This window comes from Ascaphus truei, chromosome 3 (assembly GCF_040206685.1).
Source record: "Ascaphus truei isolate aAscTru1 chromosome 3, aAscTru1.hap1, whole genome shotgun sequence".
NCBI classification, from domain to species: Eukaryota; Metazoa; Chordata; class Amphibia; order Anura; family Ascaphidae; genus Ascaphus; species Ascaphus truei.
In genome coordinates, this window is record NC_134485.1 from 395,161,961 (window position 1) to 395,184,267 (window position 22,307).

At 41.4% G+C, this 22,307-nt stretch overlaps 1 protein-coding gene across 2 annotated transcripts in view; it reads right to left on the reverse strand.

Moving 5' to 3' along the window:
* Positions 1-539: 539 nt before the first annotated feature.
* Positions 540-22,307, reverse strand: part of CEP57 (centrosomal protein 57) — an 85,886-nt gene continuing 64,118 nt past the window's right edge. Inside the window, exons 7-12 of one of the 2 annotated variants that reach the window (XM_075592467.1) lie at positions 15,032-15,133; positions 8,098-8,178; positions 4,809-5,047; positions 3,839-3,983; positions 2,515-2,697; positions 1,997-2,133 (exon numbers count right to left, since the gene is read on the reverse strand). In XM_075592467.1, the coding sequence (XP_075448582.1) occupies positions 2,557-2,697; positions 3,839-3,983; positions 4,809-5,047; positions 8,098-8,178; positions 15,032-15,133 (708 nt within the window). In that variant the 3' untranslated portion in view covers positions 1,997-2,133; positions 2,515-2,556. Of the gene's footprint in view, positions 2,134-2,514; positions 2,698-3,838; positions 3,984-4,808; positions 5,048-8,097; positions 8,179-15,031; positions 15,134-22,307 lie in introns of both variants that reach the window. The other variant, XM_075592466.1, reaches the window with a different exon arrangement.

Here is a 22,307-nt window from a genome sequence, read left to right on the forward strand (position 1 = left end):
TAAGTACTGAAATGTACAAAGCGAGATCCAAGTGATGTTTCATTAGGTTAGTTTTAAATTTGACAAGGCTTGAAAATACACACACCAACCCCTCCCATCCCCCCAACAATTTTACAGAACAGAATAGACACCTTTCATTAGGGGCACGTCTTCAAATGTAATTGAAACAACAATGTAACCATATGAAGTACTGGAATTAGTAGGAAGTTTTATTTATTTTAAGTTCTGTGGCCCAGCCATTGTACTACAATATTTCTCATTAACCACTTGAGTGGCGTTTTGACGTTCACTGGACATCACAGGGGACGGCACACTGGTGGTCCTTGTGACATGCAGTAAATGTCATCTTTTTGCTCAATTCTAGGATAGACCATGGTAACCACTACACAGGAGCAGTGACCTTGCAACCACGCAATTGTAACTTGCCAGATGGGCCATGACACTGGTGCTGCGGTCATGTCACTGAAAGGGTTAATAGAAAAGTACTGACGACATTACTATGAATTGGAGTCTGGATTTAAAAAGAAATAAGTGGAACATTCAATTTTCATTTTTATTTCTGTATATTCAAAATACGAAAATAGTCTATACAGCCAAATATATTAATATTTATTTACACATTTAAAATTTCAAAACTGCACTCAAAAAGCTGATACCTGGGTGCCATGCGAGTACTGAAAGATGCAAATAGCTGTAGGAATAACTTACATGATTATTAACAGGCAACCTGATGTATAAAATATACATGTAAACAGCAGATGTGAATATATATTATATATTATAAAACATTAGTAGCAACCCAGAATTCCATGTTAAAGGCAAATATAGAACAGTTCATATGTAGCGAGTCACTTCCATGGATCTGAAAACAAAAATATTAAAAATGTTGACCTTCCACGAACGTTTAAAGTCAATTGGTGCTACTATAAATGATCATGTTACCCTGTCAGTGTCAGCATGGCTTCAGTAGTTTAGCTCAGGTAAAATGCCTTGTATCAAACATTTTATTAATCCTAAAAAGAACTTAAGAAAAGTCACTCTCTCACAATGCCATGATGGATTATAGCAAGAGTTAAAAACAATTACAAAAAAAGCTAGATACTTCAGCATGCCAGTACTGTAAGTATTTGATTACATCCCTTTAGTGATGGAGGCCTATATGACAATTCTTCCAACCAGCAGTTAAGAGGTTAAATCAAATAAGACATTTATATTTAAGCAAGCATCCACAAGGGCCTTATGGTATATTATGGGCAAGGTTCAAAATGTACACATTTTGGGTTAACCAACTAGTGTATGAACCAGCAAAATGTTTCCAAAGTTTTAAGAAATACACTTCAGTTTTTCAAATGGTTTGTTTCATCCGATTGCAAACATGCATTTTGAAACACTTATTGTAAGTGCCTTCCATCCCGAAACTCTTGGCAGTTTCAACTTCTTCAGATGTGGAAATCTGTATCCTTTGCTTGCATATTATATTTGGAGTCTTCTCAACCAATAAAATATAGACTACAGTAGCTTTAAAAGGAGACCGTCAATGAAAGTCTGCATAACAATTCCCTTTTTGACTAGTTTCTCACTATCGCTGAGAAAGGTAAAAAGGAGAGAAAATATTGAAAACGGCAACAATTATTTCTTGAAATACAAGTCCGGTATTTATCTTGCCTCCATATAGAAGTCACTGTGGCAGTGACTTGCTGAGATGTATTTGTGGTATCGTCTATATCCCTTTGCATTCCTGCATCCTTATTGATTTAATTTACTTTAGGTGCATAAGTGATTTCTGTATCATGAAAAAAAACCTGGCATGGCAAAGTGTGCAACGCAGCGCACTTATGCTGGAACACAAATGAAACTACAGAGATCCAAGTAAATCATTTTCCCTGAGAAATATTGCAGTGAATAGTTATATCAGTAGTCCCAACTTATATCATCTTTTTGGAGGGAAGTCTGCAGAGTTTGCATATCCCGTAATAACTGAAGACTTTTTCGGCTCGTTTCCCCAGGATTCACTTTGCTCAGACTTGTATCCGTCGTGGAGACTTCTCTCAGTCCTTTTAGGTGTTTTCGGTCCTTCGTCTGTGTCTCATAAGTCACCTTTTTGGGCTTCAATTCCCTCACTAGTTTTCCAAGCTGTTGGGGGGGAAAAAAAATAATATATATATGCTTATTATCTTGGAATTTGTACATTTTCTTTATTCAGTGCTAAAGATGATAGACTATCAGTGCTTGAGAGGGACAGCCTTACTTAACATTTTATACATGACATTAGCAATGCTCGAAAAATCAATTTGTCTGGGAGGAGAGAGCCTAGGGGTGAATAGAGAGACTTTCTGAAGCAGAGCAGCTCGCGGCCGCTTTACCACCAAAAGAGGTCTGCAGTGCTATGATGAAACAGTACCTTAAAATTTTTTATTTTTTTTAAATCGACTTAGGCGAGACATTTTTTAAACCCTGTGCCCTACTGGCAGGGCCAGCTGGGACGTTTGCAGGGCTCGCTGCAGGGCCTCTTACCTTGTCCAGCCTCCCCTCCTCAGACGACGCTGCGCCACGTTGTCATGGCAACGTGACGCCATGACGAGACGCTGCAGGAGGAGACGCTGCCGGACCAGGTGAGAGAGAGTTAGAGGCCCCGTGCTCTCCCCCAGAAATCAGTTTGATTGCACTGGCTCCGATGACACTGCCATCCAGCCGGCCCTGCGTGACAAGGTCTTTAAGTGAGTTTTCTGTACAAATGATTGAACATGTTTGCTTGCAGGTGGAGTCATTCATACAGTTTAGAAATGTGCGTGTAGACTTCGTAAGAAATTGAGAACCTTCTAGAATTGACATGCATCTAAAAACATCTAAAAAGAAACTACTATTTATACTGAACTGCAGATGCTAATCTTTTGTATGTTTTTTTATTTTTTTAACTAAAGATCCCATTTCAGCTTTTTTAGTTTAGATCTTTTTCAAATGCTTTAGACTAGAGGAACTTTTATTATTAAAGTTGAAGCTGGGATTTTTTTATTACTATAGTTGTATTTGTTAGTATTAGCTGAAACATGATTAACCTGTATGTTGGTCTGGATAGGATGTGCAATGCACGTTGGTCTGGATAGGATGTGCAATGCACTTTGGTCTGGATAGGATGTGCAATGCACGTTGGTCTGGATAGGATGTGCAATGCACGTTGGTCTGGATAGGATGTGCAATGCACGTTGGTCTGGATAGGATGTGCAATGCACGTTGGTCTGGATAGGATGTGCAATGCACGTTGGTCTGGATAGGATGTGCAATGCACGTTGGTCAGGATAGGATGTGCAATGCACGTTGGTCTGGATAGGATGTGCAATGCACGTTGGTCTGGATAGGATGTGCAATGCACGTTGGTCTGGATAGGATGTGCAATGCACGTTGGTCTGGATGTGCAATGCACGTAGGTCTGGATGTGCAATGCACGTTGGTCTGGATGTGCAATGCACGTTGGTCTGGATGTGCAATGCACGTTGGTCTGGATGTGCAATGCACGTTGGTCTGGATGTGCAATGCACGTTGGTTTGGATGTGCAATGTGTATGTTGGTCAAAAATGTATGAATATAAAAACAAGATTTTTGAAGGGTTCCGATTGTAGAAAAGCAGTTTTGTACATTTTCTAAAATGAAACATTGCATGCTTGGAAAACCTATTGATCATAGCAGTGAACAGAGGACACCACATATGAAACATCACCTAATCTTTACCATCAGAAGTGTCTTTTATGCAAAGCTTTTCCTCTGGCATAAAAGTGGTTAAGGGACAGTTACAAAGACAAGCGGAGGCCATGGAGTACGCAAAAGCTTTACAAGAACCCACCCTTGCTTGATGCTTGCGGACTTTAGTTATTTGGTCCGCTTTCGCTTCCATTCTTTTTACTAGAGCCTCCAGTTCTCTTTCCAGATCTTCTTTCAGTCTATCAGAGTACGCCTCTTGGATTTGTTTTGCCAGTTCTTGGTGATCACTAAAAATAGACCAAACACTAAAAGTTACATCCCCGAAAGACCGCATTTACTATTTGCCAAGTGTAAATTGTTCAGAAGTACATTTATTTAAATATATATATATATATATATTTAAATATATATATATATATATACACAAATACAACTGTATGCTCATCTGCATGTCTTAGGCAGGTCTGCAACCCCGCCTTTCCCCATTATCACCCAGCATACAGCACTTCCACTGCAGCAAGGGATTCTGGGAAATGACATGCAAATGAGCACACAGTGTCACTTTTTGCCTCAAAAACCATTTTTAACATGGTTCCCTATAGGCTTAAGCTTGCTGCATGGTCACAGCTTTGAGCACAGCCGGGGTTAAGGTGCATACCCAAGCTGTGATCATGCAGCAAGCTTAAGCCTATAGGGAACCATGTTAAAAATGGTTTTTGAGGCAAAAAGTGACACTGTGTGCTCATTTGCATGTCATTTCCCAGAATCCCTTGCTGCAGTGGAAGTGCTGTATGCTGGGTGATAATGGGGAAAGGCGGGTTGCAGACCTGCCTAAGACATGCAGATGAGCATACAGTTGTATTTGCATATTTGCTTTCCTGTGGAGGGTTTTTGTCACTTTTTTTACTCACCATAACTTAACTCAGTATTATATATATATATATATATATATATAAATAAAATCAAACTGAAGTTAACTGAAAATTACATGTGCAGCTTAAACTACATTTCAATTAATCTGTCAGTTGCAGGTTTAGAAAGCACATTTACTGGAGGTATGCAATGGAATCTCTTCATGGTAAAACACTAGGGTACATTTTGAGTGAACTTACAAACTCATCTGTCCAAACTCGTCCTGTAGAGTGAGCAGAACCTCAGACAGTTCTTCATAAGAGGATAAAGCAGAATCAGATGTCCACGTCTCACCATTGGCTTTTTTATCATTGCTCTCTTTTCTTTCCATTGGATGTTCGTTCACAACTCGTTCGTTGCACAGGGCTTTGTTATGCTGCTTCATGAGATGCAAGACGTGTTGGACGTTAGCACGAACAGAGTGGCTGGAGCTAGTAGACTTAAGACACACAAAAAAATAGGTATAGGTTAAACTATTCAGTTCTTTCAATTAAATAAATACTGAATGCCTTTTTCTAAATTAAATTTTAACCAAAATTAACAATTCATATGATTTTACGTAGGATTTGATTTCTTTTTAAAAAACATTGCACATAAAGATACTTATCCAACATTGAAAATAACAATTTAACAGTTTAACAGATTAGTGTTTGGTAATTTGTTTTTTTTAACCAATTTGCATGTGATTACCCAGAATCCCTGGCTGCAATTGAAGCGTTGTATGCAGAGAGAATGGGGAAATACAGGGTTATGGACCTGAATGAGTTCACATGTTGAATGAACCACATCGTTGTTAAATCCTTACAGCTCTGCGTCACCCCCTTACTGGTTACCTGCATCAGTAATACTTTATAAGTGGTGGGAAAAGCTCCTAGAATGTTCTGCTGCACAGCGGCACAAATGCAGGACCATGTGTGTAATGGAAAAGAATTTCACCTGTGCAACAGAAATGTCCCATGCAGGATAGCATTAATTAGTGTATTAATGACTAGAATAACCTTGAAAAGCAAAGCCTTGTGTTACCAAATATCAGCAATACAAAGGCATGGTGGCACAGATATTACTTATACTGTAAACCACGTTACGTAGCAAATGGTGAGTTACTGTATAACTTGTTCAACACAGGTAAGAAAACCACTAGTACCTTCTATAGCAAAGAATAGTGGTGCAAGAACTATGTCTGGTAAAAAAATGTTTACCATCGAGGTGGCAATATGTTAGCAAAATCACTCACATGGCTGCTGGGTAATAGCAAAACGTGTGTTTGAATACAAAAAGTGACAAAGCAACACATATGGCAAAAATAAAACATTAACGCCATTTCTCAGACAACATCCACTGTTCAGTGGTCTGTTCCGCTCAAGGAACTGGAACCCAACAACCCAGATAGAGATACTCCAGACAAACATACTCTTCCAAAATCTGGCGTCCATAATATTTTCCTTTATCCATTTTCAAATTCAGTAAAACAAAGCATGCTGAAATCAAAGTATCAAACTGCAAACTTGAATCACGTGTGACGTGCATTTACTAAAAGCTCAAAATGAAAACAGAAAAAGAAACAGAAAATGTTGCACACCAATTTAGAGAATCAAAAAACGGCGATACTTCCAACAGTGCTCTTAATAGAGGAGTCGCCAACTCCAGTCCTCAGGGTCACCATCAGCTCAGGTTTTCAGGATACCCTGCTTCAGCACAAGTGGATCAGTCAATGACTGACCCCCTTGTGCTGAAGCAGGGATATCCTTACAACCCGACCTGTTGGCCCTTGAGGACTGGGGTTGGCCACCCTGGTCCTAGCGGTAGGGAGGACCGGCTGCCTTTTGTTTTGTAGATTCTAAGGAGAAAAATAACTAAGTTGCCTTCTTTCTTCTTCTGCTTGGAATTTACCAAAAGCTCACCACTAAAATAGCATGCATATAAAGCCATTAAAAGTCCTTTAATTGATTAAAACAATATAGATTACATCAGTAGAGATGGAAAATACAGACCCTATACCCGACACCTTTTGTGCTGTACACTTCTGAGGATATACACCCTTACATAGCAATCCCTTAAAAGATGCATACTGTTAATTATGTAAGGGAAACTAAGAGACATGCTTTAGTACGTAGATCAGTTAAAAAGACACGTTAAAAGGTATTATTAATGTTGGTAACATTCAGAAAATGTGTTTTGCTCTTTAATTAAATATGTAACTTCTCTCTGGCATATCAACAGTGTTTTATCACCCCATATAAAGTGGTATTCATAGATCTCTAGGTTTGAAATTACTCCCAGTATACTGGGAACCACTCTTCTGTTTGACAGATAATCCTGTTTCTGTCTGTTACTGTACTGGAAAAAGCACAACATTTACATACATACGACACTTGCACAGCTTAAGCATGCCCTGGATAGATTTGTGCTCATCATTATACAGCTACTGGAAGAGACATTTACATTTTGTATGTGCTGGGGTTTCTGGTCCCTACTGAGAAATCAAAATGACCGTCATCCAAAAGGACAGTAGCAAGCTGCAACGTAATTGGACAACACTAGCAGCCATCTGATTTTACTTGTCTGGCAGACAAGGTAAATATCATGGCAAATGGTGGGTCCCAGGAGCAAGGGTTAGCACGGTTCCAAATCCAAAATACATTTTACAAAATAATAATGGGGGGGGGGGAGGGGGGGAGAGCTTAAAAATAAAATATTTAATAGTTACAGTAGTGGGATTTTGATACAAAGGCATTACCCAAACTTAAGGCTGATTCTATATTAGCCGCAAAGCCCAATCGGCCATTTGCAGATTAAATTTCCTGTAGACTTCAAAGGTAAATGTAGTATGAAATCTGCCTCATAGGATGCTTCAGTGTATCTAGAATAAGAACCGTAACTCACATTCATTCATTTTGCTTCAGTTTATCTAGAATAAGAACCGTAACTCACTTCATTAGTACGCAGACTTTAAAAGCAGCACTCCTTGTGAAAAAAAAGGTTTGAAGCAGGGGGTCTCCAGAATTGAACCACGTTTAGTTCAACTTCAGGGACCCCTTGCTTTCAGAGATACTTACCTCCGTAAGTGCTGCCGGTAGGAGCCCTGGGTGGGTTCACAATATAGCGGTTTAAAAGTCCTGCGGGCCAATAGGAAGCCGTGACCTCATCCCTTGCGGCTTCCTATTAGCCCACGTGATCGGGAGCTTTAAACTGCGCAGAGATACCGGCAGAACCTATGGAGGTTAAGTATTTTGGGAAGCAGGGGGCCTCCGGAGCTTAAATTAACACATTCAAGCTTTGAAGACCCCCTGCTTGAATCCTATTAATAAATAAGTGTCGCCAGGAGTGCTCCTTTAAGCTCAAGCTAACATTACAACCATGAAATGGAAAAATGAGGCCAAGTGTCGTGGCTACCCTGATAATGTGTTTAAGGTTACAAAAAACAAACAAACCACCTTTTTGTAAAGGAAATCTGAAAACATCACATTTGTTTTGGGATATTATACATACCTTTCCAGCAACGAAAGGCACATCTCCTAGACGTAACCTGTAATGGGGCTGTACGTGAGAGCTGCTCAAATGGTTGGGTTTCTTAAAACAAAAAAAAAAAAAAAAAAAAAAATATTTTATATATACACATATAAAGGATCTGCTTGAAGTACCTACTCCAGCAGGCGGTGACTTTAATGTTCACGAAATGCTCTTTATATTGTTTGTTTAGGAGTGAGGTTTTTTTCCCCCCCTTCCCTATATTTTTGTAATAAATTTGTAGCAATTTACACTACGGGCCGTGCGCTTTCCTCTTTTAGATTTCAACAGAAGGTGTTTCTCCTGTTTGGAAAGCAGTCCATGCCCGGAATTGGACATTAATCTACTTGTATTTGGGACTCAATACCGCATGCACTCTGTATCACAGTCAAGGTACCCACAAAAACACAGCTTATAACGGTAAAATACCTTTTGGCGGCGGTGCTCTAGTCTAGGGCAAAGGGAAATATGTAACAAAAGAAAAAGAATCCCAACGAAGCACTCCGGTGTACCAAAATTTATCACAAATTTCTTTTACTTTCACATAGAATATAAAAATACAGTACGCAAATGGTTAAAAAAATGACATGGACACCTGTCACGAATCTTTAAAGATCAAAGAGGCTATATTCAAATCGTACCCAAAATGATTGTAGCACAAAATTACATAAGAATAGACATAGGATGTAGGTACATGTAAGGGAACCTAAAAAGGTATTATCCCCTATGTATAATGTCTGGATTAATACCCAGATAAGCTTACAATAATTACTGTATAGCACAACAGCAATGGAGGGGAATAGAGTAACCAAAATGCTGATAAAGAGTATATCCCACTATGACCTAAGTATAGCAAATACTATACAGGTACAACGTCACACTGCATAAAGCGGACTAATATAAGCCAAAAGAGAATGACTACAACCTCACTCGCTGTTCAACACTAAACAGTCATAATACCGACAGGCTCATATAAGGTGGTAAACAGTCAAAGCAATAAGGTATACAGTCAGAATACTGCATACAGCATGTGTAAAAACAAAGGTCTGCAAATGATGAAAATACATGCTTGTTCATTTAAATGTGCATAGCGTCAAAGTGGATATATCTACGTGCTCTCCAAGGGGAGGGAATCAGGGTGTCCTGCCAAACCCTCCCACTGGGAGCGGCCTTAAAAAAGGAGTTAAGAAGGGTAGATTTATAATGCTGAAGATTTGTCAGGGATTAAGGTAACCCTAGTGAATATATATGCTCCGAATTATCAACAAATCTATTTTTTTAAATTAATTCTTGAAGGAATTGGGGAATCCCCCCCATGGGATATAATACTAGGCGGATATTTTAATATGTCCCTGAATCCCGATCTGGACAAGTCCTCGTCGCCAAATCAAAAATGAGCAAATTATGTACTTCACAAAAGAAGAAGTTTTAGGAAACTCACAAAAGAATTTATGCTAGAAGATGATTGGCGCACTAAGGATAAAAACCAAAAGAGACAATACATTTATTCTCCCCCTTACAATATTTATACAAGAATTGACTATATATTTGTCTCCGCGAATCTGTTGGATAGAGTCGCCAAGACAAATATAGGCCCTCAAACATTGTCGGACCATGCCCCAGTGGAGTTGGTCCTGAAACCCCCTTTTATTAAACCCAAGGTTTTTCAATGGCGTCTAAATGATTTGCTTCTGAAATCAGACTGGGATTGAGGAGATAGGGAATTTATTGGTAAATTATTTTATGTTTAAGGCTGAGTCCATGGTCAGTGCTGAGGCGCGCTGACGCTTGTCAGTGAGCCCCTGCAGCCGCAATTAGAGCGGCTTTAGCAGGGGCTCGCGCACGCGTCCGCAGGCGTGCCTCTTAATTTTTTTTTTGTTTCGGCGCTCACAGAAGCGCAGGGCCGGTCACGTGAGCGGTTCGCCCAATGAGGGCGAACCAGCTCCGTGACGTCACTGGCCCGCCCCCGGACGGCGCGCGAACTAAGGCCAGGGAAAGCACCCGCTTTCCCTCAGCGCGCCTCCGCACGGCTGCAGTTACCATAGACTCAGCCTAATAAAGGTTAAGTTGAAAGCCCGACCACTCTCTGGGAAGCCCACAAAGCCTCTATTAGATAGAGGTCAATTTATTTCAATAGCTTCATATAGGAAAAGAGTCAAAAACCTTAATTGAGGAAAAGTATTTCGGCAAAAATAATTGAGTTAGAACAGGAACATAAACGCCCATGCAGGAAAATGTATAAACTTCTACAACAGGCCAGAGAGGAACTACGTAGATCAAGATTGGAAGACACAGAAAAGGCACTAAAATGAACTTGTCAGACCTACTATGATAAAGGAAATAAAGCAGATAAGTTGCTCGCAAATAAGTTAAGAGGGGTTAAATCTAAATCGTAAGTTTAAGCGATAATATGGGGTCATGGGGAAGTTACATATAACCCATTCCAAATTGCTGAGGAGTTTTCTAAATACTATAATAATTTGTATAATCATGATTCAGACCCCAATTTTAATAGAGCATCTATGGACCAAATAGATAGCTATTTACAGGCATGCGATTTTCCAAAGTTGTCTACGGATGAGCTGGAGAGTCAACGCTAAAATATATATTATAGAGTTGAGAGGTTATTAAAGGTTTGACACCCTCAAAAGCTCCTGGTCCGGGCGGATTGTCACATTTATACTATAAAAAAAAAAAACCTTGGAAAGTTAGCTCCACATCTCCGCGATCTGTTCAATAGTTTTTTTTAAAGGGTACCCAGATTCCTATGCAAATGTCTCAAGCAAATTTGGTAGTGATACCTAGAGAAGGTAAAGAGCCAATGAGTTAGGCAAGTTATAGGCCAATTTCACTGCTTAATACAAATTTAAACATTTATAGTAAAATACTAGAGAATAGATTAAATCCAATTCTTCCCCGTCTAATACATAATGACCAGGTAGGTTTTATAAGTAAGCGTCAAGCCTCGGATAATACGTGTAAAATTATTCATATTATAGATTATATTTCTCTAGACTCAAAGCGATGTTACCGAGTTTAGATGCTGAAAAAACGTTCGACGGAATCAAATGGGATTTTCTGGATAGAACTATGCAAGCGTTCGGTTTCTCCGGCCCATTTCTGAAAGGGGTTCAGACCCTATATGACTCGCCAATGGCTTTTTTTTTTTTTTTAAATGTCGGGAGGCGAGTTAAATCAAATTAAAACTACAATTAGGAAAACCCCTGATATACAGGGCATTAGAATCTGATCGGAAAATTTCAAATTATCTTTGTTTACTGATATTAATTTGACAGTTTCCAACCCCCTGACTTCCCTTCCCAATCTACAAAAAGTGCTCCGAGTTTGGCTCTCGCTCTCTCTCTGTGGTTACAAAATTTATTCCTCTAAGTCAGAAGCACTAAATTTTACTATCAGATACTGAAGTAAAATTAAACTTCATTTCAATTATCATTGGAATAAAGCAAGACTGAAATATCTGGGGATTTTTCTCACAAATAATGATCAATCTCTATAAATATAACTACCCAGAGCTTTTTACAAGAATCAAACGGGATATTTTATTATGGAATGGCCACCAAATATCTTGGAGGGGCCGTATCATCAGTTAAGATGAACGTTCTCCCGAAATGACTAAATTATTTTCAGACAATTCCGGTCGCTATTCCGATAAAATATAAGTGATTTACAGAACAAGATTATGCCGTTTATATGGGGAAACAAAAGACCAAGAGTTGCGAGATCAGTCATGCTCGCACCCAGAGAAAGAGATATTTTATTGGCATTCCCAGAAAAAACAATATACCGGTAGGTGGGTGGACATAGAAAATATACTTCGTAACTCATCGGCACTACCGGCTCTTCAATGGAACAACAAATCAATAAAACACTCTAGCCCAGATCTTTATGATTCTGCAGTAATAAGATTCTCTCTCAAGATATGGCAAAGGGCTAAACCTCAATATCAGCTCCCTCGAGAAGCATTCCGTTCTTCGATAACCCTGATTTTGGTCCGGGATGGTTTACCAGTACTTTTGATGTGTGTGGAAGATTAAGAATATTAGAGATGTGGGCGATTTGATATCTAAAAGGTAGACTTAACGTTCGGGGAATTTTGTCAGAAATACTAACTGGCTCTGAGGTGTTCAGATTTCTTCAAGTTTGCCATTATGTTAGGTAGCTGTCCCCGGGTGGGTCTTTTTCAGATAGCTCTGTATTTGTGGAGCTTTGTAGAAATGGAAATTCTCAAAGGGGACTCATCTCAACTTTAGATCAGGTCCTTATTTCTCTAAAAATTAACGCCTTCTACGCCCACCATTATATATTGATCAATGGGCTCAGGATTTATAGATAGAGATCTCATGGGAAGACTGAGAAGATATGGGACAATGCAACGAATACATCTAGTAATGAAAAGTTCAGTCCGCGCTCTGGCTCTTTAAACTTGGAGTGTTGGTCCCTCTCAGTTCTCTTGCTGCTTCTGTGTTTATGAGGTGTCTCCCCCACCTCCAAATGTGGTCTCCACCGGAACCCCGATGGTGATACCAATATCAGCAAAACAAGAAAAAACACAAAAGCGCACCAAGATGAGAGATAGATATTGTATTAGCAACAAATAATAAAATTAGTAACTTACATATAAAATTTCTTTAATAATCCCCGATTCTGGTGTCTATCACAGGAGTAGGGCATCAAATAGGAAGTATGAAGGGTAATCTCAGTTCTGAGAGATCAGACCCGCGCGCTGGGGCTGTCTCTGTTCACTCTCCTGTCCTCCACGTGTGGTAGCGTGGTGCAGAGTGTAGCACACATGTGCAGGAACCGGGGCCTTCAAACGCGTCGCGACTGTTGTGGCTGGCGGTTTTACTACCCACCACCAGTACACACTCAAGTGTACCGTTCCTGCTTATTTCCGATCGTTTCTATGCTATCAAAAACGGACAGGCATCCTAAGGACACCTATTGAAGGCCCCGGTTCCTGCACATGTGTGCTACACTCTGCACCACGCTACCACACGTGGAGGACAGGAGAGTGAACAGAGACAGCCCCAGCGCGCGGGTCTGATCTCTCAGAACTGAGATTACCCTTCATACTTCCTATGTGATGCCCTACTCCTGTGATAGACACCAGAATCGGGGATTATTAAAGAAATTTTATATGTAAGTTACTAATTTTATTATTTGTTGCTAATACAATATCTATCTCTCATCTTGGTGCGTTTTTTCTTGTTCAACGAATACATCTCTTTATAAATATTCTCTTTTGAAATTGTGCGAAGTGATTTTTAGATGGTACCCGACACCACATCAGTTGAGTCAGGGGCTACGAATCTTTGTTGGAGAGGCTGTGGTGGTATAGGGGATATGGCCCATATCTGGTGGTTCTGTCCAAAGATACAGAGATTTTGGATAATAGTGCAGAATTTGATTCGGGAGACTATTGAGATGAGGATCCTTCTAGACCCACTTACAATGGTCCTGGGGAAACCTTTAAACCAAAATACAAGTAAACTATTATTACACATTCTCACCGCGGCAAGGCACGCAATCGCAGGGGCCTGGAAAAAAAGACCCACCCCCCCTCAAGGAGAGAGATTACCATAAGAGTAAATGAGGTCCAATCTATTGCTCCTTTAACTACCATAGACTGTCCGTTAACTAGCAGAAGGCAATAACCTGCATTTCGACTTATTGAATAAAGGGCCTATAGGCGGAGATTCACTAAAATACAAAGCGGTGGATCATACTACGGTAGTCTGAACATTACCATTCAATGCCAGCATTCACCACTCGTGGTGCAACCCGCTTTGGAGCTTATTGACTAGGGACACAAGACATTTATTTTACATGCAGTGGTGTTTTTGTGCGGGGGCAGGGGGGGACAGAACCCTAGACAAAGGAAAAATAATTCCTATGTAAACTAGAATAAATAATTCAGCCTCAAACAAGAGAAATGTGGCAGAAAAGCATGGGGCAAATCTCAGTCAGCATTCAGTTTCCAATACAGTAAAGTAGAAAAAATGAAGCACAGCAGCAAAAATGTAGGGCTACAATACGAGGACTAAATATAAAAACAGCTTTAATCCATCAGGTGGCAACATGGCATGGGCGAGGTAAGTAATTCCAATGTGTTTTGCGTGTTCCAGCATTGTCAAACAGTACTTCGAAACGCATTGGAGTTACTTACCTCGCCCATGCCATGTTGTCATCTGATTGATTTAAGCCGTTTTTATATTTAGTCATCGTATTGTAGCCCTACATTTTTTGCTGCTGTGCTCCGCTTTTTCTACTCTATTGGATCCTTTGCACTACGTTGTCAGAGTGAGGCTTGCACGGGAAATAATACTGTGAGTAATCTCACTATTTTCCCATACTATGGTCAGACTTTGGGAGGAAGACTGCATATTGCATATTAAGCTCTAGGGTTGGTTGTCCACTTAGGAAGAGAATCAGTCAAGACTGTTACTCCACAGTTACTGACTCCATTATCTACCGCAGGACTTGATGTTTACACCCACTCATTCTGAGCTAATAGTCTTTTATTACATGTAGATACTCATATGATGCATTTATAGTCCATCTTCAAGCAAGTTTATTTAAATCAATCAGTTAATACATTGTTAAAATGTATTCATTATCTGGAAGCACTGGCAAACGGTACTTTGTTTCTTTTTCTACTAGAGTTTCCAATAAACTCATAATACATATATGGCATGACTAGGAAGGACTATGGCGTTTCGAAATAAATTCTCCATGCGATTCTAACACTTTGCAAGTATCATTTCCTTTAGCTCCTCTCGTGTATAATGTCATTGCTGAAGAGGACAATTCCCACCACGTCCAACTGGGAATATCTTTATTTTGAGCTAAACATCAATAGAATAGGTAGAGCAATTGAAAAAGTAAAAATAAGTACCTTGTCTAGCTGCAATGTTTTCTTTTTCTTTGCCCTTATTTGTTTTGTAGGAGGCGTTAAAGACCGAAGCAAAATTCGATTAGTTTCCAAACCCACCTGAAGCTACCAAAAAAAATAAAAGAAACAGAATATCAAAAATGTGGAATTCGAACTTTCCCCTTCAGTGTCGAAAGTGTAAGTAAAACAGGGGTCAGTGCTCTGCTTCGAGTTGGGGGAAGATATTCATCAAGCAAGAAATATGTGCATTAAGAATGAGAAATTAATACTTGTTTTTAATTAGATTTATATAGAATAAAGGTTAAAAATAAATAATTTGGAAGTTATTTCACTTTAAAATGTACGTGTTTTTAAATAAAATACATTTTGCAATGCATAAAAACCACAGAGAACACTACTAAAAACAATAGAAACTGTGCAGACAAGATATTTAAAACTAAGTGCATATCAAGATCAGTCTATGCAATTAATAAACCCAAAAATGTAATTTTAAAGAAGGTTTCTGTAAGCTAACATTATCTCAGCACATTGCCAGGGTCCCATTTTGCATTCCTTTACTTGTCCAGCACTGGTCCTTCCTGTATGTTTGCCCCTAAATGGGAATCATTTTTTTCAATTTTAGACAACATAAATTAAGGATTTTTGTACTGTCAGTCATGGTCTTGACATTTGCTGATAATCTGTCATCTTTGTTTTAAAATACAATTTGTATCCAAGACAGTGAAACACACACAAAGTTCATGAATAAATTGCACATTTTTAAAGGAATGGCAAAACATACATACAAAGATAGGTATTGTGTGATTTTTTTTTTGTTACCATTACTTTATTTGTTTATTGTATTTTAGTATAAAAACAAAAAGCATAAAACCCTTATGGTGTAGTATTTAAGTCAATTATTGAAAGAAAGAAGAGGAAAAAAAAAAAAAGGGGGGGGGGGGGGGTAATATATGCACCTACAAAAAAATAAATAAAAAAAAAGGACATTCAAATGAGAAGTGGTGGTATAAAAACCGTATTGAACGTTGACAGAGTAAAACACTCACGCCGGCACCCAGCTGGAAGCAAGTGGCAACGGAGGGCAGGTAAACGTGTAGCGACCAAAGTAGTGTAGGTGCTGGCTCCAGCACAGGTAGTCCCAGCAGAGTAGCCCCACACCGATATCCAGCCCGGGTAAATGTCGACGAAAGACAGGTGAGTGGGTGGTTACCGGAATGATGAAAACACTAGCTCCTGCAAAGGGTCACCAGTCCAAGCTCCAAGAGCGTCCACCACTCCCCCGACCCCTTCCCGGCTGGGTGAGTGAGTGCAGACAAAATCCCACTCTGAAGCGGTATGCACTCATCAAGCACCAAAGCGCCCGCAGATGACATCACCTCCCGCAATTCAACCAAGCAAGTCCGTGTGAGGTTATAATAGCTTAAAATTTTTTTTTGCCTCAATACTAATGAATTGGGTACAGAGTAGGCAAAAAACATTTTGTAGCTTGAAGCTACTTCATCAGAGAAGGAAGTAGTGTCACACTACGAAACGCGTTGAATTTAGTTTGTGTACACTTTTGCCAACTCTGTATCTAGTTTGCTTTTTGCTTATCAGGAACTAATAGCCCTAATGAGTCTTTAGACTAATGAACAGTGTTGGGTCTGAAGAAAAAAAAGCTGCATTAAAGTGGACACAGAAATAATTTTGATGAGTGAATTCTAAAGATGAAAGTTGTTTTGCATTTTATAATAGCATGTAATGATAAAAGTTTCCTGAAACAAATTCACTATTCTGATTAAAATGTTTGAAACCATCATTGGAAGCACAATTTTTTTTTTTTTTTTAAACGTTTCCTAAAAGCATACCTGTAATAATAAATCTGCAATTACTGTTAAAAGTGCAAAAAAGTAGTTTCAAATAAATGTGAAAATGTGTTCCTTTAAAAATATGGTTACCGTAAGTATTGAAAAATAGCTGCATGTTTAATTTGCTCCATTTAAAATCAGTCCCTAGTTCAAACAAGTGACTTTGTTCAGCACTTGATTTGAAATATATGCAACACATTAGATGTCAAACCAAAATAAGATATCTTTATTTTGTTCTATCCATATTTCTTTGCATGAAATGGAAAATGTCAAGGAGTGAAAACTACTTTCAATACTATATGACCCAAGAAACAGCTCCAGAAATCTTTTTATTTTTTATTTTAAAGAAACAGAATGCACTATTCTAAAATTTTAAAGATCATTTATCTCTGTGTTTATGCTTCTAGCCATTAAAGGCCTCTTACTCTTTCCACCCCCTCACATATTTATATATATATAAAAAAAAAAAAAAGAAGATTACTACTACAAAAGCCTGTTCAATCTATCCCACAGGCTATCACAGTATCATACTCTATTTTTGTGTGTGAAGCGAATCGGTAACATTTAATCTGCCTAATTTATTTGCCCATAGTTGTGAGTAAGAACCAAAGATAAATGGATCTCTGCAGACGTCATGTACTGTATGTGTAGCCTAGAAATAAACCTTATTGCAGATTGTTCCTCTGGCAACATTAAATGTTAAGAGCCCAAGGTTTAATGTTGCCAGAGTAATAGTCTGGAATAAGGTTTATTTCTAGGCTACACATACAGTACATGACGTCTGCAGAGATCCATTTAACTTTGGTTCTTGCTCGCACCCATTTGCAAATAAATTAGGCAGATTAAATGTTACCGGTGGAGTCAAACACAAAAACAGAGGATGATACCGTGATAGCCCGTAGGGTAGACTGCACAGGCAGGCTTTTGTAAGAAAACAAAAAAGAGGTGGCAGATACCTTGAATGGCCTACTGATGGTTAAAAACAAACGAGTGCGCAATGTCACGGTACCTTATGACAAGATATAATGAACACCAAATATCTGGGTTGAACTGAACGAGGCTTAGATATAATAAAATATATTTATTCCTTAAAAAAGGTGAACACAGCAATATAGTACAATTAACAGACAAGGTAACACTTACTTAGGGTTGGGGGATGGAGAAGTATCAGCTAGCAATTCTCTAGCAATCCGGTGACATTCAAGATGGCATCAGAAGAAGAACTAAAAACTGTAGGGTTGACACAGTTTATATACCTGTGTAACCCTATTCTTAACATTGAATACAGACTATTGGTGAACAATTATCTGTATCCAATCCCTAACGTGGAGACATAGATTAACCCATGCCCCCCAGCTAATTAGCCCATGTGTACTGGGACTCTATGGGTAGCCCCATAATTAAATCAGGGGCGACGACCAGTCTATCAAATGAAGTATCTGCATTGTTTGTACGTGTAGACATAACACTTACAAACCACTCCAGTTTGATGATTCTCCACCCTCAGGTAACAATTAGAGTGGCAGAGTCTGTTGATTAGTACTTGATCTGTTGATTAGTACTTAGTGTAAACGATCAGGCAGTTAACTTTTGATCACAGTGCTTAGGCTCAATCAGCCGGCTGCCCTTCATGACCTATTAGCATAGCAGATGGGGTCTGCATTTTCAGGGCAGATCCAAAATACCATACATATACACTTTAATATCTACACATATTAATAAGTTCCATTCTGGTGGGCTCAGTGGGTCGAAATTTGCCAGTTCTTAATGCCTACAGTGACTCCACATATTGGCCAAATATCAACTCTCTGCGACCTCCAGAACTGGAGATACAGAAATGCACTTTAAAACATCTTTAAAATACAGGATTATAATGAAACATGGGAACAGGGGAACATACATTTTCATGACATGACAAGGTGTAAACCACCTTCCGGGACCGCAGTCCAGTTAACCCCTTGCCTCCCTGGTGAGGTCAGGGGGTGGCCATATGGGGTGCAACCCCTTTAATACCAGACCAACCCCCTCTCCCTCTACACCTCCCCTTCTTAATGGGTGACCTGTGGCCCACTGGCCCTAACGGGGAGTGGGGCACTGCTGGCACCCTTAACGAACTCCGTCTCAGAGGGATAGTCCTGACGTGAAAGTCCATCATCATTGCTGTTTTCACTACCCTTTTTGTGCTGAATAGTAAACTCAAACTCTTGCCAACTCTTGCCTTAGCAACTTGGCATTCTCCCCTGATGCCCTCTGCAGCCAACTCAGGGGGTTGTGGTCTGTGAGGACCGTGAAAGCCCTTCCATACACACAGGGCTGGAGTTTTTTGAGTGCCCACACAATGGCCAAGCACTCTTTCTCAATGGTGGCATAGGCCACTTCTCTGGGGAGTAGTTTTCGGCTGAGGTACACCACAGGGTGCTCTCTACCGTCGTCCCCCACTTGGCTCAACACAGCCCCAATGCCATAGTCCGAGGCATCAATCTGTATGAGGAAATGTTTGGTATAGTCTGGGGCAGCCAGTATGGGGGCCCCAGCAAGCGCAGTTTTCAGTGCCTGGAAAGCAGTTTCACAGGCAGGAGTCCAGGTGATAAACACAGGCAGTTGCTTCTTAGTCAAATCAGTCAGGGGTTTGGCCACGGCGCTGTACTGTGGGACAAACTTCCTATAGTACCCTGCGGTGCCCAAAAATGCCATGACCTGTTTCTTAGTTTTTGGAACAGGCCACTGAACTATGGCTTCTTCCTTGGCTGGCTCTGGTTTGAGGTGTCCTCCACCCACCCTGTGCCCTAAGTAAAGGACCTCTGCCATCCCTACCATACACTTAGTGGGTTTCAAGGTAAGCCCAGCCTCCCTGATCCTATCTAGCACCGCAGCTACATGTCCTAAATGAGAGTCCCAGGAATTACTAAAGACAGCAATGTCATCTAAGTAAGCCCTGGCATAGCTCTGCATCCCTTCCAGTAACCTATTGACCAGGCGTTGGAAGGTAGCCGGGGCATTCTTCATCCCAAATGGCATCACCAAAAACTCAGAGGCCACTTGGAGTGATGAATGCTGACTTCTCCCTAGCCTCCAGGGTCAGTGGGATTTGCCATTAGCCTTTGCTCAAATCCATAGTGGTCAGATACTTTGCCCCCGCGAGTTCTTCCAGTAACTCATCCATGCGGGGCATGGGGTAGGCATCTGACACCGTCCCAGCGTTGAGCAAGCGGTAGTCCACACAAAACCGGGTGGTCTTGTCCTTCTTAGGGACTAGAACTACCGGGCTTGCCCAAGGACTCTGGGACGGAGTAATTACCCCTAGTGTCAGCATCTCCTCTATCTCCCTTTCCATACTGGTCTTGACCTCTGCTGACACTCTATAAGCGTGCTTATGCAGAGGCTGCAGATCCCCTGTGTGCACTGGGTGTTTTGTGAGATGTGTGGTCCCTGGCATGTCAGTGAAGAGGACCCTAAACTTAGCTAGCATGTCCCTAACTTCTACCTGCTGCCTAACACTCAACTGTGCCCCTATCTCTACCTGCTCCACAGTGTTTCCCTGCCTAGCCTCCCCTAGGAGATCAGGCAGAGCATTGCTCGCCGGATCTTCCAGCAGTGGGCTACAAATGGCCATTACTGCTCCCATGCTCTGTGCTCTGTATTCTTTCAGCATATTGACGTGATATGTCTTATGCCTCTCAGGCTCTACCTGTACAACGTAGTTGTACTCATTCACCTTTCGGATGACCGGGTACGGTCCCGACCAGGCAGCCATCAACTTGTTCTCCCGAGTGGGTTTGAGAACAAGCACCTGCTGTCCTGGGATGAATTCCCTGCTACGGGCATGCCGGTCATACCATTGCTTTGTCTGAGCAGCCCTGAGGTGGTCCTGGGCCACCCCCCAGGAGCATCTCTAAACGGTCTCGGAGATCTACTACATACTGGATCACTGAAGCATCAGTAGCCTCCCCTTCCCATCCCTCACGGAATAGGTCCAGAGGTCCATGTACCCTGTGGCCATATAGTAGCTCGAAGGGGGAGAAACCTGTAGATTCCTGCGGTACCTCTCGGTAGGCAAACAGCAAGTGCTGTAAATGAATCTCCCAGTCTTTCCCATCAGCCTCTATAAAAGGTCCGAAGCATCTGCTTCAGGGTACCGTTAAACCTCTCACATAATCCGTTTGTCTGGGGATGGTAAGGGGTAGTGCGCCGGTGCTGTACACCGCATGCATCCCAGAGACAATGTAACAGTTCACTCATGAACTGCGACCCCTGATCGGTTAGGACCTTCCTAGGGAAACCTACCCTAGAAAAAATGTTCAGCAAAGCTGCTGCCACTATCTTGCTGCTGCTACCGCCTCAGGGTACCGATTGGCAAAATCCACCACCGTGAGGTGTAGAGCTTCCCTGACCTGCTAGGAATCATAAGGGGTCCTACAAGATCCATCGCTACTTTCTGGAAGGGTTCCCCTATTATCGGTAGGGGTTTCAGGGGTGCCTTCACACGGTCGCCCGCCTTACCCACTCGCTGACAGGCATCACAAGAGAGGCAGAAAGTGCCTACATCTCGAAATGCCCCCGACCAGTAGTAACGCTGTAATAACCGGGCTCGCGTTCTGGTGACCCCCTGATGTCCCGCTAACGGAATAGAGTGAGCTATCCGTAACAGTTGCTGTCGGTACCCCTGGGGCACTACCAGCTGTCGCTTACCAGTCAATCCCTCCTCTATCCCTGGGTTCCCTTCTTCTCTAAACACAGAACCCCAGTAAGCTCTTTATTTTCTTCTCTATACAGGAGTCCCTTATACCATAGGCAGTGCTCAGTGCCTTCCCCTGCCTGAGATTCGGACGCCCGGAGTCTCATGCCGGCCAGGGTCTGTCTTCACTGCCTCCCTAAACTGGGCTCCTAATTCTGGCCACCCCCAGTCATGTCATTGTCCGGAGAATGGGGAAGGGTGAAGGGGGAACAGTAAGTCCGTCTGTGGTTGCAACTGATCCTGGCTTACCTTCCCGGGCTCCTCTGCACCCTCCGCTAATGTTGGTCACATAGGCTGGGGGACTGGCGCCGCCGCCATTGCCGCTGTCTGGCTCCGGGTAACTGCCGCCACTGCAGCGGGTTTGGGCACTCGGTCGTAGGTGCAGGTCATCGGACCCAGATCGTTGCTAAGAAGAACATCGGCATCCAAACCGGGTAAAACCCCCACCTCCCGCACACCCTTGCCCTCCCCAATCCAAAAAGATTCTGGCCACTTGCAGGAAACGTGGCTCTCCGTCGGCCACAGTGATCTGTATCCCAGGGCCTGGGATCAATTCCTCTGGCCGGACCATATCAGGTCGGACCAGGGTCACTGCAGCTCCTGAATCCAGCAAGCCAACTGCTTGCCGGTCACCGACTGTGACCGGGGTGAGATGTCTGCTCCGGCCGCCCGTCTGCTGCATGTCCGCGCAGAGATG